General features: G+C 41.7%; 1 protein-coding gene across 3 annotated transcripts in view; it reads left to right on the forward strand.

Moving 5' to 3' along the window:
* The window catches only part of WWOX (WW domain containing oxidoreductase), a 541,645-nt gene extending 520,334 nt beyond the window's left edge, over window positions 1–21,311 (forward strand). The window contains exon 10 of one of the 3 annotated variants that reach the window (XM_075510859.1): window positions 20,099–21,311. In XM_075510859.1, the coding sequence (XP_075366974.1) occupies window positions 20,099–20,287 (189 nt within the window). In that variant the 3' untranslated portion in view covers window positions 20,288–21,311. The remainder of the gene's footprint in view (window positions 1–20,098) is intronic. The other 2 variants (XM_075510858.1, XM_075510862.1) reach the window with 2 other exon arrangements.
* The last annotated feature ends 1,246 nt before the right edge of the window (window positions 21,312–22,557 follow it).

Raw genomic sequence — 22,557 nt, forward strand, 5'->3', positions numbered from 1 at the left:
GGGTCCGGTTGGACCCTGGCACGGTACTTGGTCCTAGACCCCGTTTGGGGTCTGGTTGCTCACCGGTAAAGCCAAAAGAAAAATTATCACTGGTTTGGGAAAGGTGGAGGATAGATTGCTTTGACATTCAGTAAAGCAGGACAAGACCCTGTGCCCATCGTCAGCCTCCTGTTTCACACTGTTATTTCTTTGCAAAATGATAGAACACATTCATCTGAGACACGTGGCTAAATAATAATCAGGCCAAACCCATCAATTCAACAGCAATACTCTATTTTATCCAGATTGTACACTGTAACAAGAAGCCACATTATTTCTGCATTAATTATTCTTCCTTTTCCTGTATATTTTTGTCTTTCCACCTTCTGATTGGTGTTTTTCGACGGTATCTACACACAAATAGCCTTTTTCTCGTGTCCTTCCTGCCCATGTATTACAATTGAGCCCAAGTGACACGACAAGCGGTTGCTGTAGAAGTTACTGAGATATAAACAGAGACGCAGCCTTTGTTATCTAGACATGAAGGAGGAAATGGAGAGTGGGGAGGGGTGTAGATTTTTATTAACTTGCAGTTGGAATGGATTCGAGCTGCAACAGCAGTGGAAAGGTATATATTTACCTTTAAGTGTCTCGCTTAGTTTTGTGTGTTCATATGAGTTCCCTTTTACGGTGCGCAATTTCTTTCCGAGATTTCCAGAATTCCCTCTTCAAAGGGCTCTTGCAAAGCAGCAGAGCTATGCCGTCTTAGCAGAGAAAATTACAAATTACTAATTTAAGTGCTTCTTAGAATCATTTTCTTTTTGTTTTGTATAATTTCCACACTTATAAAATCAAACTTTCAGTTAAATGTTTATACAGTAATTCAGTCGGCTTAAGCCATCTGCTAGCGTGGCATCTGCAGAGTTGTTTTGATGCATACTCAGTATTGTTTCCTTCACACATCTTGTAGCCTTGTATTTTGGTTGCAAAAGGATCTTTTTTTTTTTTCAACACAAAAGAAGTGCTGTTTATATCCCTGGATCTAATTGCCAGCTTTATTTCCAAACTCTACTTCAAATCAACTTCTTATGCCTCTAAAAACCTTATTCTGATTGACGTTTATTTTTCAAGACCTGTATTCAGTCTTATCTTGCTCTTTTATTATACTTGCCTTTATATCAGTATTCAAAAAAATCCTTATCATTTGTGAAGAGTATAGGTGGGCTTGGAGCATTAGTATTCATACTTGCATGTTAACAACTGTTATAACACGTACCAGAGGGAAAATATTATTTCTTGTAAATGCTCAGTAATTACAGTCTTTATTGCATCAAAACCTGTGTTTTGACAGATAGTGGAAAGCTTTCAAAGCTTGTGTGGGATGGATGACAGATAGCTGCAGGTGGAAAATATTTTTTTAGGTATAGGGTTTTCTATCACTGATACTGTAAATATTCTTCCAAAATAACATTAACCTTCCAAACAGGGTTGGTAGTGTTCAATGATAATATGTGTATTAGCAAAAGATACCTGGGAAATAATTCTTAATGATTCCATCTAATTAATCTATGGTTGGGACATTAATGTCTCTTTTCATTAAGTTGGGAAGTATGAAAGACTAGAAAATTACTGCTGTGCTGGATTTAGTGCTTTAGGTATAATTTGAATGGATGTGCTAAATTCTTGGTCATAACTTGCACTAACACCTAGTCTGAGAAAAATTAAAAGGAAAGCTTATCTGCTGTTGCAGTTTACAAGAATACCTGGATACTTTTAAGCCATTTGTAGCATATGCCTATGTGAGTGGATTGTTTCATACATTTTATGACACATTCTCCAATTATTTTCAGCACATGTGATATCTCGGTTTGTGTAAACACCAACACAGAAAATGAAGTGGGATGGTAATTTTTTCCTTTTTTTTTTTTTTTTTTTTTTTTTAAGTATGCTCTCTTATTGGATAAACATTTGCATTTGCAATTAAGTTGTATCAACCAGGAGTCCACTCCACTGCAAATGAGGTCATGAGAAGTCTGAGAAAGTTCAGCTGAACTTGCAGTTCTTTTGTTTGGAGTGTAGATGTTCCGATCAAGTTTGTGCTATAGTCAACTGGACCTAACAACGTGATTTGTGCTGAAAGCCTAACTCATGTGTTTCAAGAGTTTAATGAGTACAATAGCAATGCTGCCACCTCAGTTGGACACATCCTGGGTTTTGTGTGAAATGCCTGAGCATCTGCAGTTTCAAGTGTCTCTCGAGTATTAAGATACCTCGATAACCTAATAGGAATTTAGGTTTTCAATGAGTTGAGAGTAATCCAGTTGTGTTTATTCCATCTTCAACGCTATGTTTGTAATGTTGGGTCTATTGAAGACCACGGCAAGGCTCCCACTGGCTTTAACGGGATCAGGATTGCAAACCTAGAGAGAAAACGCAGTGGGATGTAAGATTTCTGTCAACAGCCTTTAATATTGCATCTAAATTGAGAAGGCCACTTCTCTTACTTCGAGGTTGTGGGGATGCTAAAGTGTACTTGACAGATGTCTTGCCAAGGGTTCGAGCTGATTGCTGAGAAGTAGCTCTCAGCAGCCCTCTCGCAGACCGATAGTGAATGCAAGTTGGGCTTGAGCATCACTCCATTCAGAATGATTAAACGAGGCAGAGACAAACTATCTGACATCAAGCGCTGCCACCTTTTATTAGCCCCTTACATGACGCAGAAGGCCGGAAGGCACCAGCCAGATATGTGGGCAGATATAAGATGTTGAAATTCCAGCTATGCTTAACTGATAATACCCCTGAAAAACAAATTAACTGTGTCTGGCTCCTGCAAGGGTTCAAATCTGACCCTTTACCCTTTTTTTCATGGTCAGATGGATCATCCCAAACTGTAGACTACAGTACCGTTTCAGATGACCAGCAACTTTCTGAGGAATGGTTCTTTTCCAAGAAAAAGTCCAAAGAGCTGGGACAAATGGACTTATTTTGTACCTGAACCATTTGTTTCATAATGGGACTCCCTATGGAATGTCATTCCTGGAGAAGTCAGCAGGGGTCACTTAAGTTCATTATTTTGCAGCAAATTCACTTTTGGACTTGTCAGAAAGTAAGAGCTAAAAATCCTTTAGGTTTATATCATTTGTGCCACTGAGCGATTTTTCCTTCTATAATCTAACTAGGCTGAAAAAAGTGATCAAAAGTATGTAAGGAGAGTTAGATAGTACAGCTCCAATACAGCTCCATTTGGACAGAACATAAATATATTTCACATGTTGCCAACTGAAAAAGATTATGCCACTTAAGAGCACATTGCACTTTAATAGAAATTTATTGTCGAAAGAGTATTCTCCTAGAAGGATATGGCATTGTGGCAAAACAGGGGATAGAGATCTTCTTACAAACCATCATTTTTACTTGTATGAAGCAAATGGAAAAATACTGAGATAGAGTCAACTGGTTGGTATCAACTGAAAAGGATCTTCTGTGCATTCGCTGGGAAACCAGACGCATTTCCATTCCTCCTGCTGGAGAGAGCAGGAGAGATGTGTATCCTGTTGAAATAACGTGTTTCCCTCTTTGAGTGACAGCACACGTGCACGTTCACACTGTGGAGGTGCGGGCAGCTCCAGCTCTCCAGCCCAGATGCTCCCCAGCTCGTATGCACGTCCCCCTTCCCTCCTGCAGCCACCGCTGGGCAGTGCAGGAGGTGCCGTGCCCAGCTCCCTCCTCTGCCCTGGCCTCTGGATGGAGCATCTTAGGTGTTCCCTCAGGAAAGCTTTGGCTGCGTTTTTGGAAAGGGGTACAGATCTAAACATTGCAAAAGCTGAATTTCCAACATTGATTGCTTCTTAGAGGTCTATTTAATGCCATAATTTAAAAGGAAGGCCTATGAAACCCTTGTATGCTCTAGCTAAAATCCTGGAGTTTTCTATACATTTGTTTTGTATTTCAAATTTTTTCATGTAGGACAAACAATTTATTGAAGTTCCTGTGGGATCCCTTCCTTTCCCCACTTTTCAAGATGCGTTCATCAGAAACCATCTTGAACATCAGCCAGAGGAGCAGCCCAAAACAAAACTGTCTTTCATCTTTGTGGTGGCCATGATGTTAGCTTGTTTATAAGAAGAAAATCATGCTATTGTCAAGAAAAAATGTGGCCATCCAAAAGCTGGGATAGGAAGAGCCTCAAAGTGGTTTTGAAGCAGAGTGGCATGTGTGGGTTTGGAAAGGGAGTTCCTTTAATCCTGAGTTGGTACCAGCTAGAAAGAACTGATGGTGTTTTATAAATATCATAGAAAAAGAACGGAATTGCATGGGTTTTCACCTGCATGATCCAGAAGACCTCTGCATCCAGAGGTACTGGTACTGACACTATTATGTACCCAGAGCAGTTGCCTTCCCTAATATTTTTTTTTTTTAATCTACCTGCCTAACTTGATCAGGACACGTTGTTTTCTTGCAGTGGACTTGGCATGCGTTGGCAGTGCAGGTTCATGCTTTTCGGTTAGCACCAGGACACTGAGCCAAGCAGTAGGGCTCTCTGGGATCCTGTTTCTCAGCCTCCTCTTCCCTTGCATTACAATTCTCGTGGCTAGATTGAGTGAGAGCTTCAAGAAAAGGAAGCTAATGGTTCTTGCAGATTAGACGTTCTTTTGCCAAAAAGAGTTTAAGAGGTGCATGTCTTAGTGTAACAGTATTGGCATCATTAGTACTGCAGCAGAGAACTCTATCCAAGGAGCCTAGCTGAGGCTGGAAAGAGGTGCTGCAGACAAATGAAGAAGGCAGCGTAAAGCCTCTAATCCTTCCAGAGATAAAGCATTGAGGGCACTGCATAGAGCTAATCGGGGACACATAAATTATCAGCATAACAGATGTAAGAAAGAGCATTGCACAGAGAAGAAAGTAGAGTTCAGCTGAATATAGGTCTGGCCAGATGTGTAAACACACACCTAAGCTGATAGAAAGAGGAGCAAGGAATAAGTAGCCTTCAGCAAAATTGAGGATGCCCCAGTAATGTCCTTCCTCACCTTACCTCTGCTATGGAACTTACACCTGACTTTCTTTGCTCCATTTATCCTGCTGTTGATTAACCTGGGTAGGAACGTTCTCTTTTTACATTCCTTTTTTCTTTGTTACTTAGTTCGTTGTCTGCAGTTTGTTCATTTTGTGGTTGTCTTAAAAGAGCAAAGGAAATATGACATGGCAACTGAAAGCACAGAGATGCAGAGGTGCTTCATAGTCTGATGAGGTCAAGAAGTATCATTAGCTCAATGCACAAAACTCTGTTACTAAATGTGAATATGACCTGTGTGTGAGGATCTCCGTGAGCAATACAAAACAATTGCATGAAAGGCAGCTGTAGGAGATGCTCAGATACTGTATTAGTGTTCACTTGATATTTTAAGTGAGCAATTTTTTACATATATATATATGTATGTAAATATATGCATACACACTTGTATATTTGAATTTCAGCGTGTGGTAGCATTAGAGAAAGATAATCTGCCACTGGGCAATATCAGTTACTGCATCTGTAGAATTACTGTTGGGCATGTACTGATTTCCTAATAATAGTCAAAGTGATCGTTCAGCCTACATTCAGCATGCCTGGATTTAAAATGCAAAACAGCAACATACTTCATGCAAATGTCAACTCTGCCTATGTTCTAGGGTGCATGTCCAGAGGAGGAAACAACAAGTTTATTCTTCTCCCCAATTAGACTTCTGTGAAAGGCTCAGTTATGTCTCCAACTATCACATTGAACACACACTAAAGCAGCACATTAATGTGCCTTTTAATGCTTCTTAGGAGTAGATCAAAAGAAATGTCAGGTGCACTTTACATTCCTCCCGTGATGTGTCTGAGGCTGTCAGTGCGTCACCTCTGCAAGGGCCGTTGCTCCCAGCCCGCCTCGCTCGGGCTGTGGGTGCTCCTCCCGGACGCTCCTGAAATGCTCAGGGATTTACCACGGCACCGCTACACCTCCTGTCCCAGCTCCACGGTTTGCTGAAGCCGGTAGAGTCGTGCTGCTGTCACCGAGAGCAGATTTTGGCCTTTGCTCTTCAGTGGGAGAAAAGTTGTTGAAATCAATCCTAGAGAAAACGACTTAAAACTCAATAGGCTGGAAAATGGAACTTAATTAATGGGAGCGAACTTGCAAGCCTCCACTGTAAACTGTTATTATTTTGTTTGCTTCTTTGCAGGAATATGTCAGAGTGGTGTTTACCTTTTCTTAGTACAAGCTCGGCTGTTCTACCCATCATTTATTTTTATGTGATTAGCAGGTGGACTTGTGGCTCTGTCGCTCTAAACACAGGATGCTTAAAATGTGCAAGAGACAACTTTCCTTAGCGAGGACAGCATCGTCACTTCACTGGTCCTGCGTTGCTTGGCTCCGTAACAGCGCGGTGATTGATGCGGCACATTGGTAGCACGTGGCTCCCGTCGGAGTACGGGGCTAATATCAGCCAAAAGACTGCAGAGTGCATGTAGTGTGTGAGACACAGCCAGGGTATCCTGGGCACCCACTTATATACCAGACACTGTGAGAATAGAGTCGAGCCTCTGAGGTTTGCAAAGCTGAGTGGGTATAGCATTAAAATGGAAGCTGAACAGCAAAGAAAAGGTACCCGGTGTCAGACATAGGATCAAAACTGCAAAGCAGGAGACAAGGCTAAGGAAAGTATGTGAGAAGGAAAGGAGAAGCAAATGTATAGGGGGAAGGAAGAAGCAAGGAAAGAGAAATGCTGCTGTGTGCAGGATGATGAGGACGAGGACAAGAAGCTGGAATTAATGCAGAAGAAGGGAAGCAGTGGGAAGGGTTCAAGTTTTGTAACAAAGTTCATTTCTATATGTTTTCCTCTTTCAAATGGATGCTTTGAATAAATAGTGCTTTCATTTCCCGTGAGGCAGAGGTGAATAATAAGCACCTCATCTGGGGACGCCGATCTCCCTAACATCAGTCATCTGCCGGCAGCCTTACACTCTGGCAGTGCTTTGGCTGAGCAAATTAGCCTGAAGTGTTGTGCCCTTGGCTGGCAAATCCTTTCAACCTGGTTGAACGGACAAAATGAATACCCAGATTGTTCCTACGTCTGTTATTCTCTCGTGTTTATCTGGCTGAGCTGTCAGTCAGGCCATTATAACTGTGGTGCACACTCAAATGACTTGTCCACTCACAAAAGCAGAGTCTGTTGATGATAAGCTAAACAAAACTGGAGAGCGACTGTTGACAGAGGTGGGGGATCTTGCAAATGTCTCAGGTAAAAGCAGAAATGCAATTTGGGAAGGTACAGAAGGAGCTTCTCTTACGCGTGCGTAGTTTTAAAGTGTTTGCTGGGATTTGTTGACAGACGATAAATGGGCATTTATAATGAATTGGGTTCCTCTCTACTTTAAACAAATTAAGCGGCACGCAGAAGATTTCTGAAACTTGAATGTAAGGGTATATTGCTCTTACTAGAATTAATTAGCCTGAAAAGGCATAATTTACTCACACGGGCTTTGCCAGGACAGAGCGTAGCTGCAATCTGCCGTGTGCCGTCCTCTCCCCGGCGCCAGTGGGAGGAGTGGCGAGCACCCACAGTGCATCGGGTGGGCTGCGGGGGCTTGCCGGCGAGAGCGGCCAAACCTTCCCACGGGGCTCTGGACACAGTTAACCCTGAGCTTTTAATTACCCTGCTTCGGGTTTGCAGGTCCCCTGGGTTTGAATGTGTCGGGTGCTTGCGCCTTCCCAGGCAGGGAGGATGTTTGCATGAGGGAGGATCGTTGGTTTTACTCATAAAAGGAATTGGGCTTCTTAAATATCCAGCAAAGCAGTGAACAACACAGGTGAAGTGCTGTATGAAGATTTATTTCCTGACTTTTAATTTTTCCACTAGGACCCTGAGTTAGAAGTAGGACTCTGAGCCACTCCTGAAACTAATTTGATTGCATGACATTAAATAACGCCGTGCCTATCTGCTGAATGTGAATATAGCCAAAGCCTTCTTGGTCCTTTAGCCTCATGTTTGTGATCATAATTAACAAGCTTAAAGTTTACAGACTGTGAACGTGAAAGCAGTCTCAGATGTTTGAACAGTGCTGAGCCGTATAACAGAAAGTGTCTCCTCCAGCTCCTTCCCAGGCGGAGAAACTCATTCAGTGCTGGGTTGTCAGAAGAGTTTTCTCTACCATCCCAGCAGCCTACTTTCTGCAGCGGAAAGGGAAAAGACAAGACTGAGTAAGGCTGCGATGGTTTAAATCCTCATCAGCGTCACGAAAGAAGCAGAGGGAAGCTTAAGTAAAGGAGGTCCTATGCCTTGCTGCGGGCTTGTTACGATGCACAGTTAGCGGGGAGATGCCGCGGAGAGCGTGGCACAGCGCAGCCACATCTCTTATCAGCAGCTGGTGCCTTCGCAATCTCAACCCCAGTAGCCTTGTTGGCTGTGATGATAGCTGTAACGGATGGTACAGCTATTTTTCATCAAATGCTTGTTAGTCAATTTATTAGATTCCTAATATACTAATGCACTCATTTGGCAGGCATCTCGGCAAACGAGACTTGCAGTGGAGTGTACTCATTCAAAGTCACGGTAACTCGTAGGTTGCTGATTTCTCATCAGCACTCAGAAGATAATTTGCAAATGTGCCATTTATCATTATGCGCTTTGTAGAAGCAGATCTCATGAATGGGATAAACAGATAAGAGTCTAATAATGAACATTTCCTTTCTAAACACCATTACCAGGTTCTAGAATATTATGTTTTATGTACATTGCACATACTGCACCTATATGTGCATCTGAGTTTGCAGGTGCTAGTAAAGTAGCTGGGGACACATGTTTTTTAAGGATGGCTAATGCATTTATTGATCTCTTTGCTGAGGGACGCAGAGTTGGAGTAGGTTAGATGTTGTCTACTGAAAGACGTAAGACTTTTATTTGTAGTAGTTTAAGAAGCGACAGGCCTGTGTGGACTTTTTCACCACGCAAAGCCACCACTAACCTTCCGGCTTTCTTTTTCTCCCTGGAAACATAAGCATCTGTGAAAAGCCACTGGTAAAGCCAACAAAAGGATTATTCAGAGGCTGGATGGTAAGGATGATATGGCAGAGTTTGCTGAAGGAGCGCTTTTCTTCCGCGCCGAAGACAACACGCTGTATGGATGCTCTGACCTGTACTGCTGTTTGCCACTGCATTTGACTTTGCGCCGATGACTGCTTTTTATTCACTCGTTCACTTTTTACTGGGAAGAAGTCTACAGTAACAGTAGTCAGGCGATCAGTCTGCAAATGCGATTCCTGTCTCCTCTTGTGACATTCAGGGTGGAAGCCCTGCATACAAATCGTTGCTACTTATTTTTGCTTCTGCAGATGTGATTTTATTAAATGAAAGGTGTAACAAGAAGCCCAGCATAGGAAGGAGCCCTTTTGCCAAATGGCTCTGTGTGTTTAGCTCTGCGACTGCTCTCCAGCAGAGCTGGGAAACCATGCAAAGATATTGATAATTGATTCCGTTTTATATAAGTTAAAAACTAGCTTTTCCCTCCTAGTGTGAAGGTAATGGGTTTTGTCTGTAGAAAGATAATAATCCTATGAACCATTTCTATGCCCTCTATTAAAGAATAGTACAGCTTGCACTTGAACATAATGCCCATGTCAGCTCAGCTTTTTAAACATTCATCTTAAAAGAGTCTTCAAGGACTGGAAAGAGATCTTCCCTAGACACCAAGCTAAGTTTGAGGAACTTAAAAAGTCATGAGGATCCTGTCAATTAATGTGTTTATTCTTATACATCTACTCTGGAAAAAGCATCTTCAGACATGAAAGCTGTTTTCTTTCGATTAAAAAGTTGTCATTGCATTTAGTTTCCATAGATAATGCAGAGGGGATTTTTTTTTTCCCCTTACTGTATTGGGGGATAAATGCATCTCTTTTTTCTTCTTACCGTTTTCCTCCTAGGAATCTTCATTTATTACATGAACAAAAAAGTAAGAAAGAAGAGAGCTAAATTGAAACCTTGCCTCCAAATTTGTATGCAGGAGGTGACTTGATTTATAAGCTTAGGTAATTTCATTTTTGTTCACGCTCCTTCAATTGAAAGGCTCCCACAAACAGTGTTACAGCACTGAAGGGAAGAGATGGGGAAATTTATCAAGCTATTTATCAAATTATTTTCACAGTCTGTCAAAGTCATAAGCATGCTAGAAAAGAAACATAAAGAGTGTGTTCAAACAGAGGAGCATGTCTGAGTGAGCGGCCGGACTGCAGCACAGCCACAGAGCAAAGACACGGCCAAAGACGTGGGGACTGCTCTTGGCTGCGCCGGCATCTGCCCTCCAACCCGGTCCTGGCACTAGTGGTATTAGATCCTTACTTGATGGATTATGGGCTGAGAAAACGAAATAGAAAACATCATTAAACAGAAGGAAGAGGTCAGAGCAAAGGGGTTAGCATTCCCCCCTCTCCAAGTCTCTGTTGAGGTTTACAAATGGGGGTGGTGTTGAACCTAAATGGTGCACATCCTCAGTCAGGGAGTGAACCGCATCCCGAGACGGGACTCCACGCTTTGGAGAAAACAGCGTTGGAGTATGCATCCTTGGTGGTGGGTCTTGGGAGACAACGTTGACAAAGCAGGGGAAAAAAAGAAACAAAAAAGCAACTGAGATTGAAGGAACCAGTCTAGTAAGAAATCTTTAATTTCTACTGAGCTTTAAAGGATTTGAGAGAGTTGATTTTTTTTTTTTAACAAACCAGTTCAAGTACATGCCTTCAGATTATAAAAGTACCTGAAATTGCCTAGAATATCAGCATGCATAGCTTGTTAGTATTTACATATATTTACATAGGAAAACAAGAGAAAGATCTACAGTTATTTACAGTCTACATAGGAGAAGAGAAAGGCAGCATAATTGTATTTCCTAAAATACAGTAGTTGAATAGTCAGCACATGCATATTAAGATATATTTGCATGATAAAACGCAAATGTTTTAAGACATACCTTTTTAACTCCCTATGCTAAGGTATAGCATAATAAAGGTAATTTTTTTTTTCTGTTTTGTTTCTAGTCTATTTGCATCAAGTGCTTTAAAATGTTCACTAACACAGCGGCAGCATTATTTACCCTGGCAATTAAAGCAACAGTACACACGATAATTTCCTACTAACTAGCAACAAGCTGCTGGTGAATGAAATATCTATTGTTTCTCATTATCCATCGACCAACATACAAGGATCTCTCCTTGTAAAGGCAGTGCCTAAGCTATCACCATTAATTATAGAAGTAATATAAATGAGACTCTACAGTATGTACTAAATGAAATATTAACAAGGCCAGTGTCTTTGAGCCTGAAAGATGCACTAACAGGGCACACTTTACAGCAGGCTATCTATGAAAATCACACATACATAATACAGGAGTGCCTGGCTTACAGCTCTAAGCCTAGACTTTAGAGGCCTGTTTGCTAGATCTGTATTATTGCAAAATACATTCCCTTAATTAGTTTCTGGAAGACAGAGTTAGTAGTTAATTTCTCACCATGGTATGTCCCCATCATAACACCCTGTGGTTTTTCAATGCATTGTCTTACTGACACGTGTGTGTGTGCATACGTGTGTGTGTATTAACAGATTAAAAAAATCTTGAGCTTTAAAACCTAAATGAACAGCGTGTTAAATATTTGTCCCAAAAGGTCACTTGCTTAAAAAGCACTGTGTTGTGTGGGGTCTTTTCACTCATATCTAAAATGGAAGTCAGTCTAAAAAATCATCTGTGCAATGAAGGAGGAAGCCAAATGTCAGTATTGTGATGACATTCTTTGCAATACTGCATATGAAAAAGTCTAAATTTTGACTAGTAATAGTATTAAAAAGCTATATAAATATATACAGCATATACAGTACTGTATGTATACATACATTTATATAAAGTATATATATAATTAAAGTTAGGTACAGCAGAAACATAAAACAATTTAAGTCAGCGTAAGTTAATAACAGAAGTGATTTCAATGAATTCTCATCTACGTGTGTCCAAACACCAGACAGCCCTATTCTGATGATTTAGTTGCGGCAGCATACCTAATCTGTCTTTTTGGCAGCGTATGTTTATTCTCAACAGCCTGTTTGCCCAACTCTTCAAACTACCCTTGCCCGGAAGAATCTGCCCCCAGAGGCAGGATATGCGTTTCAGGAGGATTTCCAGTATCCTCCATGGGATTTCCATTTTTGACAGTGGCCGACAAGCAATGATAGCACTCATGTTTATATAAATGCACATGGTAAAATCTCAGAAAGCAAGTGACAGAGATTTTCAGGTACGATCAGCGCCCGATAGTGCTGCTGTGATGCCCAAGGACCATCTCTTACATGCTCTCTGCTTCTCACTCCACTGGCCAGTGTTGGCACATAGGGCAAGCAGTGGACAGCAACATAATATGGTCAACCTGATTGCACCCTTACCCCGTTACACTCTGAAATGAAGATCGATACGTTTCCTCAGGGATTTTTCCCAAATCCAGAAATGAGCAGGAGCATGCAGTATCGCACCACTGCTCCATACTAGCCTGCGAGAAGAAAAGAGAAGCAATACTGGATCGTAGCAATTTGCATGCAGTGTTCAAAACTGCCACTTCAGGGGAGCAATGATGTCTTAAAAGTGTAAATCAGGTGTGAACGGGAGTTCAGCGGGCAGGAGAAGAAAATGCAGAAGTGATCTGCGTGGAAATGTGTGGGTAAAAAGGCCAGGGTGAGCAGCCTGCGGGGCGTGCTGCTGCTCCTGCCGTTGAAATGCTGGTTGAGCAGGGTAAAGCCATACGCTTCATTAAAGTTTTTGAAGCTTAAGATGGCTCTGTGTCAGGCTTGAAACAATTCTCAGAAGCTGATTGTGGACTTTAATAAGATACTGGGAAAAGGGAGGAATACGGTGCTGCCTGTGGGAACCAGCTCCCTTCCAGGTTCTGCGGGAAGAGCAATTGGGTTGCACGGACAGAGGTGTCTGGTGCCGTCTTAAACGTTGTATGGTTTTATCTGAGATATCTGTGAGGGGCTGGCAAATACAATACCGGACCCATGGGAAATATGTGCCCTTCTGGAGGACAGCTGTAGAGCACGCGGGATATCCCAAGGCGGCTCAGATGTTGTCAGACCCATGTTAGGCAACTGAATCCCACCCCTGGTATGCAACGATGGCTCTTTCTAGCATATGCAAAGGGTGGGAGAGATGAACCCATGGATCACCCTGTCAGGGGCTGGTTCCCTCTAAAGCATCCGTTTTTGAAGAATTGAATGGTGTTTTGGCTAATAAGAGTTTTACCAAGTTCTCTGGGAGCTGGGCAAAAAGAAACAGGGCAGGGGTGAGAGAGGGAAGAGACTGGAATAGGGCCCAGTGTAGCAGACGGCTTCACAGGTTAAAGAATTAAGTTTATACAATAGAGAAAAATATGCATGATTTTAGAAGGTAATTACATTTTTGTCAGCTATTTTGCCAACCTTGTTCTACATCTTCTACGCATTTTAACAACGGTTTATAATATAACACTTTATACTTACACAGTGCTCTTCAACAGTAAGTGTGAAAGCACTCCATAAATATGAACTAGTCCTCACAACACCCCTGTGAGGTGGGTAAATAATAGTACTCCCCCCATTTTACAGCTGGGAAAAGTGAGGTACATGGAGTTGAAGTGATTTGTCCAAGTTCACTTGGGAAGTAAAAGTCGAAAAGAGAAAACCAACCCAGTTCTCCTGACTTGACGTCCTGTATTGGGTTTTTTTTTTTTTTTCCTGTGGAATGATTGCAGACAATCTGTTTTGACACTGGATGTTGGAGGTTGGAAGTTTTCAAGCACTATCATTGCCGTAATTGAGAACATATGGGGTGTTGCATAACACAAACAACATGGTGCATTATCAAAATACATTTATTACAATGGACACATTTTCTTTTGCAAAGTTAAAACCCAGAATGTAAGTTAAATATAGCTGCATATACTGAATAGTTGAAATAATCACTAGGTCTTAATGCCTCAGCAGTTGAAAACAAATCCTCTTTCGTGAACTACTGCAGTTTCCTTACTCAAAGAACATAACGCACTTATCTTCTATAATGTATGTAAAGAATACTGTAACTGTGTAAAGGTCTTGACGCTAAGAAAAGTTACAGCTTGAAACCAACTATGCTTTGCAAGTAGAGAAGCTTGATGGAGTTTTGAGTCTTTGTAGTTGGGAATTAGTTGAAAAAGGAATACATCAGAGGAAAAAAAGCAGACCTTATAGATTTCGGTTTATCCGTTGTACTATCTTCTAAGAGATGCTTTGCTGGTTTAAATGTGGTGATGGGGGAAGGGGAGGTGGTTGAGAATCTCTGGTTTAGATGTGGTTCGGTGAGACCTTTGAAAAGACTGTAATTACAGAGTCAGTTCAGGTCACGTTTTCCTGCTGGCACTTGGGTGGAGACGGGACCTGAAGTCACCTGAGCCCGATTTGTTTCTTAGATCATATTTGGCAGCTCCAAAGTTTTATTTTTTTAGCTATAGATATGATTTCAGTTTATCATACTCACTCAAACTAGCAAAGGCAGGTCTCAATTTCATACTTCCTTGCTGAAAAAGCAATCAGGGAATCCTATTTTCTTACAGGAGACTAATACATACGTATTCTGAGCGTTACTCTTAAGATGACGGGGCATCTGGGATTGCTCTGAGTAAGAGGACTGCAGCAGGAACCGAACAGTTCTCCTCTCATCTCACGTGCAAGACTAAAACTTGTTCACTGCATTGTACAAAAAGTGACTATCCCTCACAGCTCTGAGTTACCCTGGCAGGAAACGGAGCAAAATAACGCCTGGCATTGAGAAGTAGATCCCTCGGCTGCAACCGGCTTCAGCTGGGGCCGATACCACTGAATGGCTCTTAAGACTGCTCCTAAACACGCTTCAGATACTGGGGAGTCCTGAAGGTGGAATGAGGTCATGAGGATTTTAGACTTGCTAGTGTTTTTCTGAAGAGGTCATTGCGCTCTGCGTGGTTTGCAAAGACTTGATGGGAAAAAATACCGATTCGACTCATCTGTTGAAACGTTTTAACGTTACAGAGGAAGGAATAAGTATATTTTGAGAAGGCTCTGCACCGCGATCCCAGCTGGGGGTTACTAGCAATCCCAAAAGGAAACAAATGCATTCTGAGGGCAGTTTTCTTCCAGGAGGTAAGCCAAAGCTCGGCTGCCGAGCCGCAGTGCGGAGCAGCGGCTCCCCAGCCCACTGCGGCCAGCCCGTGCCCAGCTCGGCCAGCCCGTGCCCAGCTCGGCCAGCCGGAGGGGCGCGCGCCCCAGGGGCCGGGCAGCACGTCCTGCAGCCCCGCGCGTCGGCGCCGGGCTTGCAGCGAGCAACGCAGCAGATCTCAGCAACTGCAAACCTGCGGGGCCTCAGAAAAGGCAACGGGCCTTCATGCTCCCTCATCTTCACGCTGCTGTGTAGTGAGTTATTCTGCTATAAGGGGTGCGTTCACGGTGCTGTTGTGCGGATCTGATATTTTTGTGTTAGGGATGTGTTGGCTTTGTCTAATAGTCCTGAGGTGAATAACAGGAAAAGCCTGCAGACTTGTAAGGAAGCACTTGCCGTTTTATTTCACTTGAGCTGCTTGCTTTGAATCTGGCCCTTGTCACAAATACTCGCCTCTCATGTCATTTGGAATTCACCTCTTCCCACTGGCCATCTTTAAAATGCACTGGGCTAAACTTAACCTGGGGCTACCAAGATAACTGACCTTTATTCTTAATTTTTCGTAAGAAAATAAAAATCTGCTTTGCAAAGAGCTGATCCCATCTCACTGGCAGGCAATGTTTAATGCTATCTGTATGCCCTTAACAGAGTTCAGGGTGGATCTTATTCATTTGGAGTTGATAAGTATACAGATAAGTTATGGCATTGTTCCTATTATTTAGATGCTTGATATGCAAACCTGCTTCAGAACAGGAATCTAATTTTAGAAAATAAACATGCATTTGAAAGCAGACAAATCTGAAAACTAAACATTAACTGTGTAATAGGTTTTCTTATCAGGAACATAAATGGTATCTTAGAATACTAATGGATGCATTGCATATATTAATGAGGGTTTTCCCGTATACTGTATATCAAGAACCCCCTTTTCTTTTACTGTTAAGATATTCAGTATTAATTTGTATTCAGTGCCATCAGTTACAAATTGACAGCTAGCAGTTATGAAATAAATGCCTATGAACTAGTAGCTACTTAGTATTTTCATCTCAACAAAGGATTTTGGAAGGATGGATAATTTAGATCTTTGAACCTCAACTATAAATAAACAGCAACTGCTGTATAAATCCCACCCTGCTGCAGTTGAAGATTGTATTACAAAACTGACAAATGGTTTGCGGGAGAGAATGATGAACCCTTATTACTAAGACACTCTTCAACTTAATCCAAAACAAGATTCCCGGGTAATTTTACGTACGCTACAAAGATTGATAGCGTGGTGCTTGCCTAGCAGCTTTCAAATGTTTGACTGGATCGGAAATGGCATTGAGGCATGATTAAAGATTCAGTTGGGCTTCTCACAAATTCTTTATCCTGTGTATTCATCATCGCAACCCGCTGCCTTTGTTGCAGGTTAAAGAAGGCTGACCCCCAGCTCTGGTGATTAGCACCCTGTACAACTGGCGGACGTATGGAAAAAAAATGTTTAGGTTGCCCAGCGCTTTTAGCATTGTTTATCAGTTTAAATTGTTGGGGGGGCGTTAATCACAATAGATCAGGCAGAGGCTGTGACAACTGACAAGCTCATTGTTTAAGACATTTTTTAACGAAGTTGTTAACATTAATTCTTTTATATAGTACTCTAATCTTCTTCAAATTATGTTCTGACATGGCACAAACCGCTTGGCATTGAAAGTCATTCAACAGTGATTAAAGTGCTCTTTTTATCGGTTTAAGAATGTTTCATCTTGTATCAGCAGTATGGAATTGTTTACTAATTAGATTCCCTAACATCCTCGCCTGTCGTATGCTGATGATATGTGAACAGGAAAGCTGATGAGCAAAAAATTAAAACTTGTTATTAAACTGTCATAAGGCCCAACATATAAAGATGTCATTCAAAAGACAGTGTTCATGAGGGATAAACAATATTTACTGAGCCAGGTTTCTCAGCCTGGCTAGGCATGGCTGGCAGTACAGGCGTTTTGCAGTTATCTGCAGCTCTGGCTCTTCCTGGAGGTTTGTGGTATCAGAGTCATAGATGGAAAGGAGGACTTCGTCCCTTGAGGAGCCTCCTGTTCGGCATGGCGTGTATGGGGCTCCTAGGTGTCACGCTTTGGGCAGGAGGTTGGGCTAGAGACCTCCTGACGTCCCTCCTCACCCAAAGTGTGATTTGATTCCTGTGATCCTGTGATACCCGTTCCCCTCTGTCCGTGGGCAAATCACTTAGATCCTCAAATGTCTGAATGCAACTAGCTCACATTCACCAAAGGAAATTAGATGCTTAAATGGCTTTGAGAATCTGGGATTTACCTTCCGTTTTGTAGTTTTGCCGTCTGAAGGAACCTCCTAGGCTTGATGAGTTCACGTTTGTCCATTATTCTGAGATATTAAAGCTTTGCCCTCTGTCAACGAAGGGATAAATATGACTGCATTTCTCTTAAGTAATAAGAAAGGTTCTATTTTTCAATGATAGAACCATTGAACTTTCTTCTTCCAAAACAGCCAACATTTAGAAAGATTGAAACATTTAGAAAGAAGTAAAGATATACACAGCCAAAAAGCAAATGGCACATTGCTTACATCCAGTTCTCAGTGAAACACTGGAGGCATCGCAAGATAAAGTGCTTTGGGCTTCCAGCCACATAATCTTTTATCGCTTAAAGTAAATATCCTACGCTCACACAGGGAAAACTATTCTCTTCTTTTGGAGTCTAGGTTGTGTCAATGTTCAAGGTATAAAGCACTGCTGTTATACCGTGGGACGGTTTTCTGCCTGCTGAGAATTTTGTTTAAAAGTCGTCAAATTTGACTCATTTGAAAAGATAAATTATTGTTTGGTTTGGATTTTAAAGTGCTCTGATAAACTTCCGTTTTATGAATTAGCTGAATTCTATTAGAGCTAGCCTGAGTTTAGCTTGGCCGGACGGATGCTTTTCAGCAATAGCTTGAGGGCTCTCACTCTGCATTGAGCAATTTAGTTTAATTTTACCTTTCTAATAAAAGTCCAGTTGAATTGCTTGCAAAAAACTAATAATACTCTTCAGGGGCTTTGAATCATTCTAAACAGCTGAATACGGCAATCATACCTGTGCTGTGGAGCTTTATAGGATAGTACAAATGAGCATAGGCATTTTATTGTTCTCTTTTAATATTACTTTCAGTAGAACTCTCGTCCGTTTCTGCTACCGCCTTTAAGATACTTTCTCTTTTTTAAAAAACATACTGGTTTAATAAGAGGACTACGATGTATTATACTAACTTTAAAAATATTTTGGTCTGTTGATAAATATATGCCTTTCAAAATACTTAATAGAGACAGTTTTGATTTACCTTGTGATGGGAGATCATTTCTAAGCTGTGGAGTCATCGTTATCAGTTTAATCCCATCTTCTGAGAAAAATGCATGTCTTGCAAACAAACATGCCTTTCTTTGTAGTTACAAAATCGAGACACCTCATTTAAGGAGAATTGGGGCTTTTTAGACTGCTTGCTGCCCTTGAAGGATGAGAATGTAACGTAGAGGTCTCTTGCAGATTGACCCCCTAACAGCACCCTGAGTTTCCTTGGTTGTAACAATGAAAGGCCAGAAAAAAAGAACCGGAGGAAAATCACAAGAGATTGAAGCCTATTCTCTTTCCCCATTAAATTATCCTGATGTGGCAACATCTAATTTCTCTTCGTTTACTTTTTCAATCATACTTGGCAGCCTCTTTATTCTGATTCCTATCAGCTCATAATTAGTTACCACAGAAAGGACTAAGATGTACATAAATAATCATAAGATGCCAGATAAACTGTATTGGTTTTAAATTAGCGTTGTGTCTTGCTATGCACTCTCACCTATTATTTTTAATTATAGTTTACAGAGCAAACTAGCTTCTTGTCCTCTTTACAGCTATTCTGGCCCTGCACTTTTCATCTGTTCCAGGGAGTAGCTCATTGCCGGTACAGGGGTACTTGGCCCCTCTGTGGCCTCGATCTCCAGGTTTCTGTTAGAGAAATTCAGAGAAACCCATTCTTCCTGTTTGAACAGAAGTTCACTTGGTATTTAAAAGAAAAAGAAACCCCGATCCACAAAAGCCTCTAATCTACCCGCTCCATTTCTTAAAGCGTTATGAGACGTGAGAAATGGTTGTTACGGAACAAAAAAAACCCACTGGAAAGCCTGGCGTCTCTGCACAATCAGAACCCCTCTCTGCCTGCAGCAGACAAACGTTCTTACAAGGCAGCGGTGACAACTGCCACAGTGAAACTGTTGATCAAAGATGTGTGGGCAGGTTTGGCACCGATCCCGATTGCACTTTACATGATAGGTCTTAATTGGAGTGCCCAGATTAATTTTGTACAAGAGGTTTAAAAACCCAAACAAACAAAATGGGTGTCTGCGTCAGCCCGCGTTGCTGGTCAGGACTGGGAAGCAGGGCTGCCCAAGGTGTACGGTGTTTTCTGTCTTGCAAAGGGAAACCGGGAAGTTTTGAGGTGCTGCTTTTAAACCTGACTCAACCTTTCTGGTTCCAAACACCACCCGGGCAGACCCTGCCCCGCTGCGTCAGGCCAGACTCTCCCTGCCGCTGATCCAAGGTTTTATTGAAAAGGGGCAAAAGACCCGAGACTGGGGCTGGGGTTCAGGATTGTCTTTTTCTTTTCTTTTGCTCTAAGAGGAAAGGAAAAGAAAAAAAAAGTCCTCACTAAGGTGTTGTGTAAATAAGTGGCCAGCAGGCAGGCAGCACCTTCCGCAGGGTTTCAGCCTTGTCACCAGGCGTGTTACCCTGCCAGCCGCGATGCTCTTCACCGATGCTTTCATAAGATGCACAGCTTCAAAGGACCACAATCAAAATTGCAATTATTAAATATATATATATATTTATATAGGTTTTTTTCTTTTCTTTTTTTTTTTTTTTTTTTTTTTTGTAATTCCAGCAACAAGGAGCTGCCACAACTGTCTACTGCGCCACGGCTGCGGAGCTGGAGGGCCTGGGCGGGATGTACTTCAACAACTGCTGCCGCTGCCTGCCGTCGCAGGAGGCGCAGGGCGAAGCGACGGCCGCAGCCCTGTGGGAGCTGAGCGAGCGGCTGATCCAAGAACGAATTGGCAGGCAGTCCAAATAACAGGGAGCTCCTGGAAGGATCAAAACACACCAAGTGTGTGCACGCTCGAAAACTGCCAACACTGGAACCTGTCCAATCTTATCATCTAGAGGGTTTCCATATACCTCAGATACAGATTAACCAGTGTTAAATGAAATAATAGCAGTCACAACATAGTGAAAAATGTTAAGTACTAATGGGAGATGGGGAATACTGTGGGTTAAAGGGACAATGCGGCTTCCTGGGGCTTAGTTAGTCTTGGTTCTCTTTCTTTTGATTATAGCCTGTTCAAAGTGAAACCCAAGGAGGCATCTTTTGTCTTATTTTAGAAAAGCAATGCTGCAGATATTTTCTGTGGTTTTGATTAATGGGTAGGTACGTAGCCCAATATGGGATTTCCTCTTTATTTTGATAATTACTGTCTGTTAGGCTTTAGGTATTGATCGGGAGATGGTAGTTGTGTTGATTCTTTTTCCCTACAAGGATTTTATTGGGTGTGGCAAATAAAAAGATTATTAAGGAAAGAAATCTTTCCTGCCCTTGGCTGCTGGCTGCAAATACATCTATCTGTGCTGTCTAGAAAAAGAAGGTGCAAGAAGACATCTGAACAGAAATGGTAAATTCACAGCTAATTAAATATTTCTGGTTTTTTCTTAAAAGATTATAATAAAAGATATGTTGTAAACCATTCCCTAAATACTGTTGCATTAGTAAAGATGATGTCGTCTCCTTAAGAATACACAGGGTGTAATCAGGGGTTTAAATGGTATTTCCATCCATTTCTCAGTTCACATTTTTAAAGAGGTTTTCTTTCTTTCAAAGTTCACAGTTTCTCAGTTCTCCTGATACTGTATCCCATTCCAAATCTGTCTTTTTTTTTCCTTCAATTTAAATTCAATAAAACAACATGCTTGCTTGAATATTGTCACCTGAAGAGAAAGTTTGTCTCATTTCTGCAAATGTCTTAGTTCCAATTTTTTTTTTTTTTTTAGAAAAGAAAACTTGAGGAAAAATAAAGAGCTTCTTGTTGATGCCAAGAAAACGCTGTTTTTTTCTTGTTTCTTTCTGAGTTCATGTTTTGTATTTTGTGCTTTGTAGCTGTCTTCAGGCCAGAAGGTTGTCTTAAGCCATCCCCAGTCCAGCATCACATTTTCTGTAGACAGAATATAAACAAATAAATAGAAGGACACATTGTTAATAGAAGCTTATTTGACCTCCTTATTATTTATGATTTATTGCTAACAGTCTGCCTTGATTTTTCTTGTCTGCAATCATAATGCGTTTGATTAGCTGTTGAATAGATGTTAGAGTCACGGCACGCGTTCACCTGGCAGAAGTAGCCATAGCATCCTCCCATCGAAAAACCCACCACACTTATGTAAGGAATTATGATATTGCAATGTAACAGCTATACCTTACAGTCATATATTACAATTTTTTTGACTCTCTATTTTTTTGAGTTTATGGCTAGTTCTAGTTTAGAGCGAGCTCTTCTCAGGTAGGGGATGTTCAGCCTCCTATGCACATAAGAGTTGAAATCTCTACAAGTCTGTATCTGTGAAATTAAATTTCTTCCGAGTGGACAGGGGGAACCTGGGAGCCACTGCCCTCGGATTGAGGGTGAATTAGCTGAGCTGGCTTTATACAGAGAAAATGAGGGCTTTTTCTTTTCCCCAAAGCCCTTGACATCCTTCAAGCTTCTGCCCAAGTGCAGCCTCAGCCACTTCATAGTTGGCCACTTCCTTACCTGACGCCACAGTCTTTTCCTAAAGCAGCAGTAAAGAATATATGGCCTTGCTTATACCCGCTACACCACCTGTGTAGCAACAGCCTTCCGTAAATAAGCAATTCTGCCCACGCGTCTTCCTCTACTACCTGCAGCAAGCCCCTTCCCCAAGGCCAGCACATCCCAATGAGCTTGCTCCTGCACTGAAACATTTGGTGGAATAAAGAAATAAAAGGGGCTATTCCAGAAAAAGCAACACCTCTTTTCAGCCTTTTTTTTTTTTTGGGGGGGGGGGGGGGAAGCTCTTTCTTGTCTCCTAGAAGTTTTGTCCAGTCTGTGCCAGATGCTGGTATAGTGTAATGTCTGAAAACTGTAGTGGCGTGGGTCTAAGGGTTTGCAAGTTGAGGTGATGGTTACAGTCAAATTCCTTGTATTGTCTGGAGTTTATCTGGGGAGAAAAACTAATTAACTTCTGTCACCTGTGCAACAGCCTTCTCAAATGCATTATTTTTCCTTTTCACAGCCAAACAGAATTACTCTCATCTAATAATACAGCCGGTCTATG

Source organism: Mycteria americana, chromosome 8 (assembly GCF_035582795.1).
Source record: "Mycteria americana isolate JAX WOST 10 ecotype Jacksonville Zoo and Gardens chromosome 8, USCA_MyAme_1.0, whole genome shotgun sequence".
Lineage (NCBI taxonomy): Eukaryota > Metazoa > Chordata > Aves > Ciconiiformes > Ciconiidae > Mycteria > Mycteria americana.